The 18,829-nt window shown below is 34.2% G+C and overlaps 1 protein-coding gene and 1 long non-coding RNA gene across 4 annotated transcripts in view; one reads left to right on the forward strand and one right to left on the reverse strand.

The window, feature by feature from the left end:
- NBEA (neurobeachin) overlaps nucleotides 1–18,829 on the reverse strand; it is a 514,417-nt gene that overhangs the window by 364,111 nt on the left and 131,477 nt on the right. For both annotated transcript variants that reach the window (XM_032190243.1, XM_032190252.1), the window contains exons 9-12: nucleotides 17,558–17,755; nucleotides 16,677–16,810; nucleotides 2,725–2,833; nucleotides 248–400 (exon numbers count right to left, since the gene is read on the reverse strand). In XM_032190243.1, the coding sequence (XP_032046134.1) occupies nucleotides 248–400; nucleotides 2,725–2,833; nucleotides 16,677–16,810; nucleotides 17,558–17,755 (594 nt within the window). The remainder of the gene's footprint in view (nucleotides 1–247; nucleotides 401–2,724; nucleotides 2,834–16,676; nucleotides 16,811–17,557; nucleotides 17,756–18,829) is intronic.
- The window catches only part of LOC116490770, a 153,064-nt gene that overhangs the window by 99,697 nt on the left and 34,538 nt on the right, over nucleotides 1–18,829 (forward strand). The window contains exon 6 of one of the 2 annotated variants that reach the window (XR_004253412.1): nucleotides 8,625–8,653. The exons of the other annotated variant lie outside the window; for it this stretch is intronic. This is a non-coding gene — a long non-coding RNA (uncharacterized LOC116490770). Of the gene's footprint in view, nucleotides 1–8,624; nucleotides 8,654–18,829 lie in introns of those variants that run through there. 2 annotated transcript variants of the gene reach the window in all.

The following is an 18,829-nucleotide window of genomic DNA, read 5'->3' on the forward strand; positions in this document are numbered from 1 at the left end:
TTAGCCAGAATCTTAGGCAAGGTTTTAACTACTTTTACAAATGCATAAGACTCACTGGAGATTATAGTTAAGCAGGGGATAGACTTCTTGATCTAAAAAGTTTTTGCTATTACCATGTTCATAAATTACAAATATATATATATATGTGTATATACATATATATATATAAAAGTCCCATGGCATATAAGAACACTACTATTTCACTTCACTTTATAAGAGTCATAACATCTGTCAAGTGTACAATTACCTTTGCAGGGGTATGTATCCAGATAGCAGGATTAAAAAGGATGTGATCACATAATTGCTTCAGCAGAGGTGCTCCATGAGACAATCCATCCAAATATTTTGCAAATGATAAAAATTGTTCCAGAACTGCTCTGGTTATATGAACTCTAGATGACTGGGGAAAAATAATCATTAAAAACAAAAGGATTTTTTTTTTAACTTCTTAATTAAAATACAGCAGAAATATTAAACGATATTTTCACCAGGCTCATCTTTACTAAATATATGCAACCTCATATGTTTTTATTTCATTGGATATGAAAGGAATATACAAAAAGATACCAACAACTTATATTTCATAATAATATTTATGATCATTCTAAGGACTACATTTTATGAGTTCAAAATATTAATCAACTCAGTGTAAATCCTTTTTATTTTTTCCTTTTTTGGTTGTTTTAATACAAGCCAGTCAGCATGCTACATCATGCTACACAGTGCCTTGAGAACTTCCATCTGAAGTCCTTAGCTCTTCTTTAGTTAGTTTGTGTGTCTTACTGAAATCTGGTTTATCAACATGTAAATACATATTACTGCGAAACTTGCTTTGTTAAACATAAGTAATTAAGGATTTGGGTTCAAAGTTTCCTCAGATTTTAAGAGAGCTGTTCAACTTCATAGCATATGTTATGAAACCACTGCTAAGACCTGCTCCTAAGTAGCAACATGGCATGTGGTCTTTGACAAACTTCTTTATATACCAAGTAAACAAAAGGAACCAATAGGAAAAAAATCACTAAAAATCCTCCCATTTGCCTTCCCTACAAAATGTTCCAATTACATTTAATGCTATAAATACAGTCTGGGAACATGCAGATTTGTTATTTTTAGATGCGAAGTCCATTTGTCAGTAATACAAGTTCAGTCTGGATATTGAGTTTCCTTTGGCTTGTACATCACAAATCACAATAAACAGTCTGCAGCTAATAAGAACAAACAGGTTATTTTGATGTTCATGTCAGAAAATGAACAACAGATAATTTACAAATAATAAAATAGAGCCTGACTGGGAAACAAAAGGTTTTTTTTCCTGACGTGTGCCAACTGAACAGAAGCATATAATGAAAAAAATAAAATACATCTTTTTAAAAAACTTCAACCAAGGCAAATATAGCATTAAAAAACAAGCAAACAAACAAAAAACAAATGTACAATGTACATTTATTTGTACATATAAATGTACAATGTATTCAGTGTGTGTGAACCACAGTGCTCTATTCAAGAGCAAAGGACTCCATGTGGACTCACTGGCCTGCCTGCACATAACATACAGAACTGGAGCTAAGAGCTTTGTAAATTCATTCTGACTATATATCACAAGAAAACCTACCACAGCAAAATAAAACAAAAATGAAAATCTTACAATAATCCTTCAACAGTTTAAATCACACTTATTTAGTATGGAAAACATAGATGCAAAGAGAATAATCTACTTTCATATAATACTTCAATGAAGGTAAACTCTTTCTCTGTAAGAATGTATTTTCCTAGGTGCAAATAACATAGGCATCAGTATAAGAGAAATTATTTATAACTCCTCTTTAAAATTCAATACATTTTTAAATGCATGATTATCATAATTTAATCATTGGAGAACACAAAACTATAAAGGTAACTCCTCAAATGATTGTTATTATACTGATCACATATAATATCAGCCACTCGAGAATGTCACAGCCATAAGATTCAACTGTAAGAGTATTACTATTTTAATAATATTAAAACAAACTACTGTCAGCTGTGCATAATTACAGTAACTGGATCTCATAAGGTTTTGGGGCCAGGGAGCAGATAACATCTGTCAGGTAAGCATCTGAACTGAAACTCAGCTTTGTGATAACTGCTCAACATGTCTAAAAACAAATAAGCAAAGGAAATGCCACTTGCAACTGTTTTTTTTCATAAAGAAAATTATTTTATAGCTTTTTTCTTCAAAACCCAGATCAACTACATCAACAATTTCAGAAATAAGCCACAGAGGACTAACTTAATTTTTATTAACACACACAACAAAGAAATGTAAACCTAAATTATTGCATGTCTGTGATATGCTTGTACAAACTGGGAACGATACAGGTTGCCTAAAAGAGAGTTTAGGGGACAGAGAGTGTAGAAACACAAAAGAAAATACATTTAAAGTGATTCACAAACAGCTCTAAAGTAAAAGCATAAATTAGGTAAACAGGATCCAAAAAATTGCTTCCTTCAATATTGGAAGATAAGAGACAAATAAGATTAAAAACAAAACAAAACAAAACACACACACAAACAAAAAAACCAAACAACTCCTGTAGACAACTTAGAAGAATTACAAATAAAAATGTCTAAAACCACAGATATGTTTTATTCTACCAGCCTTTAGATTTCATCTAAATGATGAAATACAAGAATGGCAGTAGAATACTAAGAACAAAGAACAAAACAATCAAAAACATATACCTTTTCGAGGAGGTAGCCAATGACTAGAAATCCTTTTCCACCAAGCATTTGTTCTTGCATGGCTACTGAACTCTTAAGAAGCTCAACCAAGAAAGCCAATAGGGTAGCGCTGCATGTAAAGAACAAGCATTTTTCATGTTACAAATACAGAAGAATCAGTCTGTTGCATTCCCAATATTAACCAGCTATTAAATGAACAGAAACAGGCTTAAAGTGGTGAACAATTCCTTGAAAGAATCTAAATCTTACATTTCTTGTTCACAAATTTCTCCCATGGTTGTTCACATATTACAATGGTAGGAGTGGGAGTTATTATTATAGAAGTGGAAAAATATTTGTTTTAGCTTTCCTGATTTGATCGGAATTATCCCAAGTTTTTAAGTATCTAGTCCTGCAACTTGCAGTTCTAACCAAAGGTCTTGCAGTTGGCAGAGGCAGGAGATGAAGACTGGGATCCAGCTTATGATTCTAGAATGATGCAGGCCAAAGGCTGTGTCCAGCCATCAGACCATCCAGACTATGCTAAATAGCAAAATATGCAACCCCTAGGTATAAATCATCATTCCACACTTTCAGTTCCTATAGACACTACTACCATGGAAATGAGGACTCAAATGGCTGAACATGCATGTGGGCAGCGATGCCCAGCACAAACCACAGTGTAACAGCAAGGTGAAGAGCTTCCATCATACTTTCTCAGGACCAAACATTAAAATTGTATCTAGGCCTCACCAAATAAAGGCTGAGAATCACTTTTCATTCTTGTAGGAATGCACAAAAAGACTCAGAGCAGCAAGGAAGTCACCCAGCAGCCCATCCCAGTTTCCCAGATGTGCTCTGATGTGCTCAATATCCATGAGGTGTTAAGAAAGCACCAGATGAGAAGGTTGGAGGCAGGGGGGAGAAATTGAAAAAAGTGTTCAGTTTAGAAACTGGAGAGATATTAAAGACTTCAGGGGACAGACTCATCGTCTGGTGAAACTATGTTATGAAAACCAACAAACAGAGGGAGTATATGGCAGATCAATTCACTGTCAGAGAAAGAAATCACGATTGGTTCTTGTGTAGTGAGAGGGAAACAAAAATATACTCATTTGTTGCTGAAAACCCGGAGGAAAAGGAGAAAAAAAAAAAAAGTTATGACAGAAAGAAAATATTTTAAATTACTTTGAAATAGCTTAAAAAGATAGGTGATGGAATGCACTATGCTGACTTACAAATGTAAAAAAAAAAAAAAAAAAAAAAAAAAGTAATTTTCCCTTTTCTAAGAATAAAATATTTATAACGATTCCTAACTCTTAAAAGAAGTATCTGCAATCATGAAGGTTCTCACACACAGGTACTGGCCAAAGGCAAGGGTGAAAACTGCAGCATTTCCAAGTATGAAAAAGTGAATTAAAGAAAATGACCAACCTACATTTTATAAATTTCAATTTTACATAGGGTATGTAGTTAGCAAGAAGTTCTATTTCTCTCCAAATACAATCTTTTACATTGAAATAAATGTTAAGATTGGTTAATCCGTGTCAGCACCAAAACACAATTAATGTGCTGAGGAGAACAAGATGTATTCTATTTGGTGAGAAAGGCTGGCACGTGAAAAGTACACAGTGTAGGCCAACTACATACTGTGAACATGAAACAATGCCTTGTCTTGTTTCATTGCTGACTGGTCACAATAATCGGTCTAAAAACACATATAGAATTCTCCACAAAGTGTCAGCAGTAAGAGAACACAGATAACATCCATTTACAACACTCAAAAGCATTTATCAAAACAGTCTGTCAAACTGTCACATCAGTTTCAAAACAGGTTATATACATCAATTTTTTCTTACCATGACAGAAAATTCCTATTGTATTTGTCATTTAAAATGAGACATTCATCACTTTTACTACATGACAAGACATAAGTAGCTCATGTAAAGCCTTGAAGATTTATACTTAGAAAATTTAGAAGTTGAACAGATCAAAGAAAACTCCAAGATCCAATAAAATTCCATACTATCCTATTTTATGAGTAACTTTTAGACTTAGAAGGACAAAAATGCATAAAATTAAGAAACAACATACGTTTGTGGGATTAAGACCAAAATTACAATAACAAATAATATTAATTTTATATTGAAAATCAAAAATTATTCTTAAAAAGGATTTTAAAGATTTTTATAGCATGTGAACACGACTAGACTTATGTTTGGAATGTAATTTCTGTGAGTGATGTTCCAGAAGCCTGTATTGCAATTTATTTGTCACTCCTATCAACTTAAATGTAAACTCATGGAGTGGAATTATACTTATCTCATACTAACACAATTTTTACACAATGGTTATAAAATCTGATAGGACAACACAAATTCTAAGACATCTTAACAAAATAGGTTTTCCATCTTTACTTCTTTTTAATTATGCAAAAAATACATCAGTTGACTGTGAAACAGTCAGTGGCCTGCTTTAACCATGCCACAGAAACAAAAAACCACAAGCTGGTTCTATACAAGGAATAGTCAATCAACATAGTTTTTAATTCAGATACAGATAGAGCCTAAATATCATTTTGAAGATTTTAGCCATTTTTATGTGGGATATGACTGAACTGATTAATCCTGCCTGTCCACATTAGCTCTGTACAGAGCTAACGTAGCTGTCACTGCAAAGTGATGCCAATGTTTCTACTTTCAGGGAAATGTATTAATTCAGACAATAACTTTGTGAATGTGCTACGCCTTTTTCTAAGGCCAAAATTGCTTTGAACACCTATGAGAAACCCGACATGCAAAGACACCACAAGCCCGCACTACAAGCAGTAACTCTACCTATATTCTTCATCATTCCACATTATCCAAGATCACCATCACAAATAATAGAATTGTAGTATATACTAACTCAAATCTTGGGATAGCACATGTGAATGCATTTTTACACCTTCAAGTGTATAGTAAGATCAAAATGGAAGGGCTTTTAAATTACAATTGCACACACAGTACCAAAGCTAGTACTACCTGAAGAATATGATCAAAGAGACAGGCAGAAAACAGATTACATGCTTAGTCTGATTTTTTTTTTTTTTTCCCCAGAAATATTGCTTATACTTGTTTTGGGTGAAACTTCTTTTTTTTTGGAGGAGGAAAGAGGGAGTTAAACTGTACTAAATAAAGGCTGCTGAATGAAACAATATTTTTTATGTTATGTTATCTATACTTTATACTAGAGAGCGTTCAATCTGCCTGCAAAGACCCAACAGTTAATTCTCAATGCTTTCCCCGATGTCTTCAGAACTTCTCCTTCTCTACATACTCAGACTGACCTCATCCAAACACATAAGTATACGTATTTTATATATATATATGTAGCAATAAATGCTTAATCACATAATGAATGTTTTCTCCTCAACATTGCATTCTAACAATTTAGTCTACCTGCCTAATTTAGAGGATTGTATCCAGAAGTTTTAACATATTTCTAAGGATAGTCAATTTATATCATCATCTTGGAAACTGAAAATAAATTAAGATTTTAAATATAAAAATTTTTATCAGCAGAACCAAGTTGTCAAAATTATGCCTTTTAAAAAGTTACTGTTGACACAGGGGAAATAGTATTGGTTAGAAGACTGTCTTCTAAGATGAAAAATTTTTCAAACAGAATTTAACAAACTTACCAGTAACTAAAATGCATTGGATTGGTGCAGGGCTCACATTAAACTTGCAAAATTCTGTGCATTGCCATACAAAATTTCTCTCCATTCTTGCCTATTTTCAACTCCCCTAGATACAAAGGCAAATATAAAGGATACTTCAGCCCATTCCTACATCTCCTCTATTCCATGCCCTGCCTAGAAGACATCAGTTCGTCTGCAGTGCAGCTAATATATAGACACACAATGAAAGTATGTACACACACCAACTAAATGAGGCAGAATTGTGATTTCTTCTACTATAGGAAAATTCAGGATATTTTTTTCCAGTTTTCCATTACAAAGTAAAAAAAAAAGTTTCAAACCAAAATAAAACTACAGTATTTCCAATGATTATGACACCGCTTATTCCGTAATTAGTGTGTTGTACAGACAGTAAATCACTGGGATAATGTTACATAAAAAAAAGAAAAAGAAAGAGAAGATTAATTACATTATTATAGTATAGTATGTTTCCCCTCTTCTTGTGAAGACAAAAGAGAAAATAAAATAATCAAAAAAGAACAAACCACAGAAGGACAAAATTGGTGTGCAGAGCATGCACTGTCTGACTGGAAGATGTTCTTAAGATTGCTTTCATGTTTATACACATTCATGATATTTGTCAATACCCTGCCTTACAGATCATTCTTATGTTCATTCTTAGTCATTCTTATGACACACACTGTGAGGTTACAAATACCACCTAGCTTCTTTAATTCACTCTAAACTATATATATAATAAAAATAACTATTATGTTTCAATAATTCACCATGAAGTTGACATTGAAATGTGTCAACATTACAATCTGCAGTCAACAGCCATACAGTATTGCTCCTTAAATAGCAAAATATATTATGGTAATTCACAAAAATAATTGATTCTGTAGGTAACAGTCCTCAAATTCCAGAATTTTGAGGTAAATAGAGTATTCTTCCTTCCTTCTTCATTAAAAATACGAATAATTAAAAACATAAATATATATTTTGTTTTCACTCTCCATTTATGTCCTTGGGAATTTTAAAGAGCTTGTGCAGATTACAAGTCACATGGTTTATGAAGTCTTTACTATGACAATAGACAAAGAATCTTCTTTGTCAACTTCTAAATTGGCTGGTGATTCCCAGAAAGAGAAAATTATTACTTTTTCATGGAGCTATTGAGCAATTTAGTTATTGAACAATTTAGCTAAACAATTCTTATGAAATAAATTTTCATGTTTTTTTTGTTGTTGTTGTTGTTGTTGTTTTTGTTTTTTCGTTTTTAATGAACAAAGCATCCTATTGGGAACATCAGCCATTGCATATATTCATAATAAGTCAGGTGGCAAATACTCTTGGAGAATAAGTGAAGTGAAATATGCTTTTTTTTTCTTTTTTTTTTTTTTCTTTTTTTCTTTTTCCCCTTCAGTAAGACATTGAAGAGACCAGTTTCTCTTGTCTACTTTTCTATGAAAATTTTCTCTGAAAATTTTACCTATTTTTTAAATATCAACTTAGAGTGTGTGCTATAAAATTATTTGGATTTTGCATTACAAAAAGCAGATTTAAGTAAGCGTGTGGCTATAAATATCTAAGTATCTTAATAAATAATAGATGATTTAACTTGAAGATGCTATGTAAAAGAAGGGTGCAGGAATTTGTTGTCTGATTATCTTTCGGAAGGATCCTTCATAAACTAATTCCATCTTATTTCCAGCTTCTACAAAATAAGATAAAGAGATTATATGATTAACTCCATCATAGGCTGTTATGTGATAACTCTTGAAAACTAATCTTTGCATAAACAGAGTGTTTGGTATTAAGGAAAGTCATACACCTTTTTTTTTATTATTATTACTATTTTTGCAGACACACAAAAATCATAAGGCACTTGCTCTGTAATTTCAACTGACATGAACATACAAAACTCAGTACTTGGCTATATTAGAGAGAAAATTATTATTACTTAAAAAGCTTTTCATCCACTGGCATCCCATGCCATCTGAATGTTAATTTTTTTCCAGAGAAAAAAGTTTTTCAGAAAAAAGTTAAGCAAGTTTGGCTGATTCATTAAGTGATACGTTACTTCATCAGAATATTTACTAGACGAGGAATGTTCCATACTATGAACTCAGAAATCCTCAGGGAGAAGCAGTATTAGTTTTTAACAATATACTAGTAATATATTTTGATGCACAGAAAACACAAGATGATCTCCACTTCCTTACATTTTTTCCTTCAGGAAGAAAATGCAAACCACAAGGGGAAGGCACGGATTTCAGAAACTTTTTTGACTCCACTTTTAATATAAAAGGTGAAAAATTGTGTCATGGTATATTCATTGCTGTTGTGCATGTTTTAATGCAACTAATTGCTCTGTGAGATTACTGACCAAATTACATATTCTTTCATTCCTTTTTATTCAGTCACTGCTACTAAAGCCATAGTGATCACTAAAGCCATAGTGATGAAAAAACAGGAAGAGTTATCCTAAAGAGATTGGAGGTAATATGAACTCAGAACAGAAGAGTTCTGACAGTTGACAGAAGAGTGCTGACAGTTGGTGGGGATGGAGAATAGATCCAGTGAGCTCACAGCTCACTCACAGCTAAACTTCTAAAGGGTTTCCTTAGATACCAGTTTAAGTACCTATTTGCTTTCTGTAAGGTTATTGGAGTGAAAGGGGAAACCACTTTCTCTTCTCTGTTCCTCTTCTTTTTCTCATATCAAATGATGAAGACAATAAGAGAAAACTGTTAATATATTTCACCCAAAGTGACACCATGAAACATGAGTCGCATGAATAGGTGAGATTTGGGAGAACCGAAGAGGATAGTCATTACACAACTTCATTTATGGACATAAAATTTTGGGATACAGACTCCAGTCATAAATCAGCCATCCTCAATAGCTTCTGGATCTTCTGAATATGTGGAGGTACCACAGTTTGGGAGTTTGTAGAGCATTTTTGACACATGGTACAATGACTGTTTTTTTGTCTGTTAGTTTATTTGCTTTCTTAATGAATGAAATAAATTAAATTCCAGCAGTCTGATTTGGGAAGTAACATTTCCTTCCATGACTTTTTGGGAAGAGTATAACTGATTTCTTTTGATCACAGCTAGATACAACAGATCTGAAATTTCAGTTGCAATATTTAGCCTTGTTCCCTTTGAAACATATAAGAAGTGGGTTATCAGAACCAAACTCTGCAAACTCCAAATTCTATATTGGAAGCAACAATGAACTGGGACCCTGATACTCCATTGGAGACATGGGTCATAAAAAGGATGACTTTCACAGGCACTCAGCCCAGCTGGGGCAAACAAGAAAATCCTTGAAACATACTTGAAGGAGAGGACAGGTTAGGCAGATAGGCTAGATAGTACCTGGCATTCCTATCTTCTGTTATGATTTTAAAGATAAATTCACTTAAACTAATGACATGATTAACTAAGAATTATTGGAAATTCACAGATTTTCCATATTAGAATAAGAAAAAAATAACATATCATATTATATTTCCTGCCAAGCTGTGCTACATCCCAGCTATGTAAACAAGTAGGAAATTGTGCATATTTGCTACCCAAGAGACAGGATAGTTCTCTAAGTTACTCTAACAAAAAGCATATGCAGCAACACTACTAACTGAAGACAGGAACCTAAAAAATTGTCATTGGAATTAAAAAAAAAAAAAAAAAGTTAAAGAAGTTAAAGATATTGATTGATTAGAACAAATCACATAAAACATTTAAAGGAAAGGATAAGCAGGAGTTCAAATATTATTGTTGCCCCCTTCACTGATGTTTTCATTTAAAAAGAAATGAAATATTGTTCACCTACTAAGACTAAGTCTATATGCTAAGTCTAAGACTAAGTCTATAAGTCTATAATTTAGTCTATCTAAATTAAAGAGTCAAAATAATGTCTTAAAAAAATGACTGAAAAGATACTACATTTATTTTGCTACATATCTGGTGGGAGGGTGTTAACCTTTGAGAAAGTTAAGGTGGCCCTAGGCACTGCATTTATTTAGTAAGATAAACAATAAAAACCTTTTTAATTGCTCTAGTATAGTTTACGTGATCTAGCAAATCCAGTTAATAACTTCTATAATAAGTATATAAAAGAAATCTTTTGACCTTATCTTTTTAAGTAAACAGCTGTAGATCCTTCTATTTTCAAATATGGTCCCAATATGATACATTTCAAAGCAACAATATCAACTGAATTAACATTTGTGTTTTTTTTTCATTCTGTGTTGGAATTGGATCAGTACCAAAGCCATCAACACTTGATACCTTGTTGAAATCAGTCTCTATATCAGTGCTCAGCACACCCAAATGAATTCAAAACTGTACACAAGAGACCACAAGCAAACAAAGCAAATCCTCCCTATCATGTTACCAATGTAGTATAATCAAAGGTATCAAGAAAATATCCCTCAAATCCACTCTATATTGATTTTTATTAAATAAACAAGTTACTGTCTTAGACTGGTAATTTTTCTATTCTAACCAGAGTACTGAAAAACAAGATGAAAAGGGGCAAGCTTGGTATTCAAATTGATAGACCACTCTTCCAAGTAGCAGGTGCATCATTTAAAATAAGAAAACACACAAGATAAAAATAAGAAAACACAAGATATGAACTCAGTTTTGATCATTCTAATTTCAGAATGAGAGCATAAGAACCTCTAAAGTGCTTCAAAAGCAGAATTGTAGGATATTTCAATATTTGGTCTTACTGAAGATGTAGATAAGACATACAGGGATATGCGTATTGAGGAATAAAGAACATTCACAAATAATATTATCAAGCCACGAAGTTGCTGTATTCACATAGTCCTGCTATTGTCTTGCTAATGTCCACTGTCCATGTAGAATGTTATTTACAATGAATCTATTCATTTAGAAAAGATTAAAACTGTAAGTGAATCAAGGAGATTAAAGCAATGTAGTCCTTCCCAGTCCTGTTACCAAATTTCTTCTGTGAAAAATAAATAAATAAATAAATTAATTAATTAATTAAAAAGTAGAGAAACCTGTATTTCTTCCATATGTTAATAATGGACATGTAGTCCATTATTAAATGGACTGAAACATGAAGGAGAGTAGCAGGTGAGAAGGATTTAGAAAAGTAGTCTGGATTGCTCATACATTAGGGTATCAAGCTGTTGATTCTTCTCATCTCCCAGGAACACAATAAGGCAAAACCAGAGACAGCACAACTTTCCAAGGGGCAGCTTTTGAGTCCTTCCATTTGGCCACCAGAAAGAAAGAAATACTTCAACAGCTAGAGTAAGACTTTATAAACATAATGGTTTATAATAGTGTCAATAATGTCATCAAGTATCCTCTGGACTTTTTTTTTTTTTTCAAAGATGCACAATGGTTATCTACCTTTTGATGGTACCTTAGAAAAATAGATATATTGGAAGTGCTGAATGACAACTACTTTTCAGAAAGAAGTGCTGCCTTGTAGACACTTTTCATTGGGTATAAACAAGTATCAGAACCAGTTCTGCAACTGAATTTTGGAAGTGAAAATACACCTGAAGAATGTAAATGACCAAATAGTCCAAACAACAATGGAAAAGAAGGAAAGGAAACAATGTGAACTTTCCTTAATCCACCCCACAAACTAATCTTAAACATAACCCTTTTAGGTCCCTTTCTTCTTTCCCCATAACCTCTCTCCTTTACCACAGAAATCCTTTATTCCTTCATTTGCCTACTTCCTTGTTCACCTAAACTATTATTTCTTCTCTATATCAGCATCCTGTTAAATTAAATATAAGAAAAAAATGTACATACACCAGAAAAAGCAGTAATTCAACATTTATGTAACATCTCATCAAACAGGCATTTGGTTAAAAATCTTTTGAATCTCTTTCTTGAGTTGGGATCACATTTTGTTGTGTTATGTATTTGTATAATCCGTAGAACAATGAATTACGGAGCTACGGAGCTATTTAAAAAAAAAAAAAAAAAAAAAAAACTAATTATGGAAGAAATGTTTTGATTTATTCAGAGAACTGTTTTTCCTACTTACAGTTCAACTAACTCCAGAAACAGTTCTGTATATTTTATATTGAACTTTATTAATGTTCTCACTCACTAGAAAGACCACACACTTAGGAAGAATTAGCCTTTCTCTCAATTTCTACAATTTACATTAAATTAACACTCCATTTTTAAAGAGACTGAGTTACTGATTAATCATTTATTATAGACTCAGCTCATTAATGAATTTAATATATATTTTATTCATAAATATATGTGCACATACACACATGATTTTCCTCAAATTGGAAAAAAAAAAGTATTTTGCCTACTGTTGTGCCAGTAAAAAAAAAAAAACAAAAAACAACATACAGGGAATTTTTTTCACACATTTTCAACTCCTCCTTTACCCCCACCCCCTACTTCACATCACTTCAATGAAAAGTATATAATGGAAAACAGATTAGTAAAAAATCAATATCCTACACCACCAGCTTTTCTGTCTTTTTTTTTTTTTTCAATGAATGAAATTATTTTCATTACTGTGCTGCAGGGAATGCAGGGAAGTAGAACTACTTAATTTTAAGACTGTTGCATTAGTGTCACCATTGTACTAAAATATTCTCATGAAATATGTTTACTTTTTACACCGTATATATATATGAAAAAACATATACATAAATAAATAAAACCCAGCAGCCATCTAGCCATCTTAACTAGAAATATTTGAGTTACCAAGTGGAAAAACAAATTTGACAAAACTTCAACAAATTAATTTCTTAAATTAGACTGAGACAAGTGATCTTCCAGTAGTAATGATACCAATGTATCGCTTCCAGATAAATTTTTCAAAGTCATAGGTCATTATGGTATTATTTATTATTATTTTTCAGTTTAATAATTTATTATTGAACTATCTAATGCAATAGGAAATATCCAGAATAACTAACAGCAGAATGCATTCTGAGCAGGAAAATAAGCCACATACTTTGAATTATGTACTTATTTTCGTTATTTATTCAAATACAGGAGTCAGTTTATATTGTCCCTAAAACCTGTACAGAGAAATATGGTAACAGTTCTTAAGCATGTCTGTTGGATGGACAGCATAGACAATTGAGGAGGTTCCTGGAATGCATTGATGATAACTTCGTTCTCCAAGTGAAAGAGAAGACAATGAGGAGAAGTACTGTGCTGGACCTCATTCTCTCTGACGAGGACAGGCTGGTGGAGATTGTAAAACTCAATGGCAGCCTTGGCTGCCGTGACCAGGAAATGGTGCAGTTTAGGATCTTGATGGCAATGAGGAGGGAGCACAGCAAGCTCGCTATCCTGGATTTTGGGAGAAGAGACTTTGGCCTCTTCAAGGGTCTGCTTGGTAGAGTATCATGAGACAAAGCCCTGGTGGGAAGAGGAGCCCAAGAAAGCTGGTTAATATTCAAGGGTCACTTCCTCCAAGCTCAGGATTGATGCCTCCCAACAAAGAGGAATTCAGGCAAAAACACCAGAAGGCCTGCATGGAGAAGAAAGAAGCTCCTGGTCAAGCTCAAGCAGAAAAAGGAAGCCTACAGAAAGTGGAAGCAAGGCTAGATAGCCTGGGAAGAATACAGAAAGATCATCTGAGCAGCTGGTGATCAGATTAGGAAAGCTAAAGCCCTATTAGAAATCAAGCTGGCCAGGGATGCCAAAGGCAACAAGAAAGGTTTCTAAAAGGTACATTAAAAAAAAAAAAAAAAAAAAAAAAAAAAAAAAAAAAAAAAAAGCCATCTCTGGAAGGAATTAGGAGACCTGGTTACTCAGGATATGGAGAAGGCTGAGGTACTCAATTACATTTTTTACCTCAGTCTTCACCAGCAAGAGCTCTAGTAGCCCTAGTCCCAGAAGCCCTAGTCCCAGAAGGCAATGTCATGAAGAATGAAGAACTGCCCACTGTAGGAGAAGATCAGGTTTGAGACCATCTGAGGAACCTGAAGCTACACAAGTCTGTGGGACTTGATGAGATGCACCCATGGGTCCTGAGGGAATTGGCGGATGTAGTCATTAAACCACGATCCATCGTATTTGAGAAGCTGTGGCAGTTCATTGAAGTTCCCACTGATTGGAAGAGGGGAAACATAACCTCCATTTTTAAAAAGGGAAAAAAGGAAGACCTGGGGAACTACAGGCCAGTCAGTCTCACCTGTGTGCCCAAGAAGATCTCAGAGAAGATCCTCCTGGAAACTATGCTGAGACACATGGAAAATAAGGATGTGATTGGTGACAGCCCACATGGCTTCATTACAAAGCAAATCATGCTTGACAAATCTGGTGGTCTTCTACAATGGGGATACAGCATTGGTGGATAGGGAAAGAGCAACTGACATCATCTACATGGACTTGTGCAAAGCATTTGACACTGTCCCTCGTGATATCCTTGTCTCTAAATTGGAGAGACATAGATTTGATAGACGGACCATGCGGTGGGTCAGGAATTGGCTGGGTGGTCGCACTCAAAGCATTGCAGTCACTGGCTGGATGTCCAGGTGGAGATCAGGGATGAGTGGTATTCCTTAGGGGTCAGTGCTGGGACAGGTGTTGTTTAACATCATTGTTGGTGGCAGGGACAGTGGGATCAAGTGCACCCTCAGCAAGTTTGCTGAAGACGCCAAGCTGTGTGGTGTGATTGATAAGCTGGACAGGAAGAGATGCTATTCAGAGTGACCTGTACAGGCTTGAGAGGTTGGCATGTGAAAAGATCATGAAGTTCAGCAAGGCCAAGTGCAAGGTGCTGCAGCTGGGTTGGGGCAACCCTGAGCACAAATAGAGGCTGGGAGGAGAATGGATTGAGAACATCCCTGAGAAGAAGGTTTTGGGGATGTTGGTTGATGAGAAGCTCAACATGAGCTGGCAATCTACACTTGCAGGCCAGAAAGTCAAAGCATGGCCAGTAGCTTAATGGAGGTAACCATCCCCCTCTATTCTGCCCCTGTGAGGCCCCAGTTGGAGTACTGTGTTCAGGTCTGGGGCCCCCAGCATAAGAAGGGCATAGTCATATTAAAGCAAGTCCAGAAGAGGTCCATGAGTATGTTCAGAGGTCTGGAGCACCTCTCCTACGAAGACAGGCTAAGAGAGTTGGGGTTGTTCTGCCAAACAACCCCAAGAAGAGAAAGCTCCAAGGAAACTTTTCAGTGGTCTTCCAGGGGGCCTACAAGAAGGCTGGAGAGGGACTCTTTATCAAGTACTGTGGTGATATGACAAGGGGATATTTTAGTCTTTAAACTAAAAGAGGGTAGTTTTAGATCAGTCATTAGGAAGTAATTATTTACTCAGAGGGTGGTGAGGCCCTGGAAGAGGTTGCCCAGAAAAGCTGTGGATGCCCCATCCCTGGAGGTGTTCAAGGACAGGTTGGATGGGGCTTTGAGCAACGTGGTCTGCTGGGAGATGTCTCTGACCATGGCAGAGGTGGAATGGTGGAATTAGGTGACCTTTAAGGTCCCTTCCAACCCCTATCCTACCTCCAGAGAATTAGGCCACACACTTTGCTCTAACAATTCTAGACATTTTGTGTTGCATTAGAATAAGTTCACTGTCAGCATGAGATACAGCATGAGATCTTAAATGGTAAGCAAGATTCTTACAAAAATAACTACTTCTGAGCTAGCTTTACACAAGTCATCAAAGGTTCAGACAGATCTCTAAGCAGTACATTGCATGTTATGCACTGAAGCATTTACCCAACTTCCATGTGTGCTCAGTAACTGAGGGTTAGGTCTGAGTCAACAGAACAGAGGTTTAATATGCTTCTGTTTAAAAGTGTCTTTAAAGTCTCCTCCAGTTACTGTTGCAATTGTAATATGGCCAAAACATAGCTGAGCATAGATGTGTGACTTTCTGACAACATGTTAATATGGTGGAATCTTTCCCTTGCTTGGAATGTGATTAAGTATGGATTTAAATGTCACAGACTTTGAGAAGTAAACAACATTGCATTGTCAAGCAAAAGCACATTGATTTATTTCAGGAGTTGCAAAATTATCAAAAACTATCCTTAAAAAATCTAATGTGATTTAAATTCACTATTTAATCCAATCACTTATGTCCAATTTTGCCTGGAATTTCCTCAGGTTATTACAATTTGCACAACTGTACAGTAAATTACTTTTTCAAAAATAATACATATTTTTAAAGAAACAAAAGTAAAATACATCACGTAATTTACAAAAAGAAAAACAAACAAAAACTATTCCCACAGCAGAAACTGAAATATTCTTAGCTGAATTCAGTATTTATCTTGCTTGAAAGAAGCTTACCAAACTGTTGTTTCCACCTGACTGTCATGCAGCTGTCGATTGTCTAGTTGGGCAAAGAGAGGAAAAAGAACTTGAATTCCTCCAATGGAATGAATTGCACTGTGAATGGAGTGGGTTACGATAGCTTTCACATCCTAAATTAATAAAAAAATAAATAAATAAATAGAAGGAAAAAAAAATCCACTAATCTCAGTTTTAAAGGATAGTTACAAATATAACTTGGGAACACTTTACCATTGAATGGAGTACAAACTAAACGAGACATGTTTTTAACTTAATTTCATTACTCATGTTTTAGCTATACTTATTATACTTAAAGGCAAACAAATAGAAAAACTTTAGTATCATGCCAAATTCTGGCTTATGGTCTGAAGTATATATTTCTTAATGAAAAAAATAGCAAAGGACAGTTCACATGATAGGTGTTATTAAGAACTGAAATATAAAATTACAGTATCCTCATACAATAGCACAGAAATTATATTGTCATCCAAATGATGATGAGCTAACAGTTATCACAGAACATGAATTTAGTATATACATGAAGTATTCAACAGAGAAAATTCAAAGGATGCAAGTACTTTTGTTATGTTTTTCCTCTCCAGAAAACTAGCATTACGCTGGGAAAAACAGCCATAGTAGCATTGATATGGAGATGCATAGAACATAGAAAAAAAAAAAAGGCAAATACATGATTTAAAGGACAAAAACAATAATCTAAATGAAAGGAAAAGTTTTAATGTGTACCTAGTAGCTGTAAAATTTGCATTTGCTAATAACATTAATAATCAGAAACAACAATCGGTTAAATTATAGCTTTTGTATTCTCATTTGGTCAACTAAAAATTACAATGATTGAAAGTAAAATAAAATACACAAACCTGAAGCATAAGAGCATGTGGGGAGTGTACAAAAATTGAAGGATTTTCCTTTGGTGAGGATTCAAGGCATAGCTGGGCATCAGTAGCCTTTGCATTATAAGTAAATGCAATGCTACTTGCAAGTTTCCCATCATAGAGCACTTGTTTATGGTGCTCAGCCAGATGAATGTCACTCTCAGATTTAAATTTAAATGTGCTCTGAAAAAAAAAATACAAGAAACTTTATAAAGTAAATAGAATTTTGAATCCATTTTGCTTAAGGTAACAGTTATTTTTAAACAGCATAAATCTCAGGCTTCATTAACAATCCAGATTATATATAAACGAGATACTTAAATTAAAAATAAAACAAATTCTAAAACCCACTTTTCAAACTAAAGATTCTTAAGCTTAAAAAAGAATGAAAATCTCTGTTATCCTTAAACGTACCATGAACCATATCTGATCTAAAACTATTTTTTCTGGCAACACTGACAAATCAATCAAGCACAAGAAGATAGATTTCTTCCTTTCTGCAAAGTGTTGTCAGATTTACTTGGCACACACCTACTTTTACATTTGACAGTGGCAAAGAGACAACTAGTAGTAACACACAGTACTTTGTTCATACAAGTAAATGCATTAGAAATTATCACTATTTCATAATTGTAATATGAAATTCAATTTATGTTTCTAAAATCTTTACTCATCTTAAAATGATTTATTGCTGAGGATAATTATGAATTATTTTACTTATTTTTACTGCATATAGCCATCTATATAGTTGTTTTCATCCATTTTGTCCTAACAAATTTCTCTCTTGCTCCTGCCCCCAACACAGTAAGAAAATACATCATGAAACTGTAAAAAAATGTAATCACTAGGGTTGTTGTTATCCAAGGTGGAAGAATTAAAATAGGCAATTTATAGGCTATCAGCTGCTCTTTCAAAAAATAGTACAGGTTTCTGCCAGTTATGTAAACCCATAAAACCCATGCAGCTTTTGCAGAGTTCTCAAGGCTGATGGAAATCCTGAATAAATTTTCTTGTTTATGGCCAAATGATGGGAAAGGGTGACTGCTCAAGTGACTGACAATATGAGCTCTTGTGACAAGCATCAATTTGTCATAAGAAAGATGTAGACTGAATAAACTGGGCATCTGACTGCAGCTGATTGAGAACCCTTGGAGCAGATCTGTCAGTCAGTATGTTTGGTAAGGAAACTCCCAGTGATCCTCACTTACTGCTTTGTGCATATTAAAAACCTGTTCAGCACCAAAGAGACTTCTGTTT

Source organism: Aythya fuligula, chromosome 1, assembly GCF_009819795.1.
Source record: "Aythya fuligula isolate bAytFul2 chromosome 1, bAytFul2.pri, whole genome shotgun sequence".
Lineage (NCBI taxonomy): Eukaryota > Metazoa > Chordata > Aves > Anseriformes > Anatidae > Aythya > Aythya fuligula.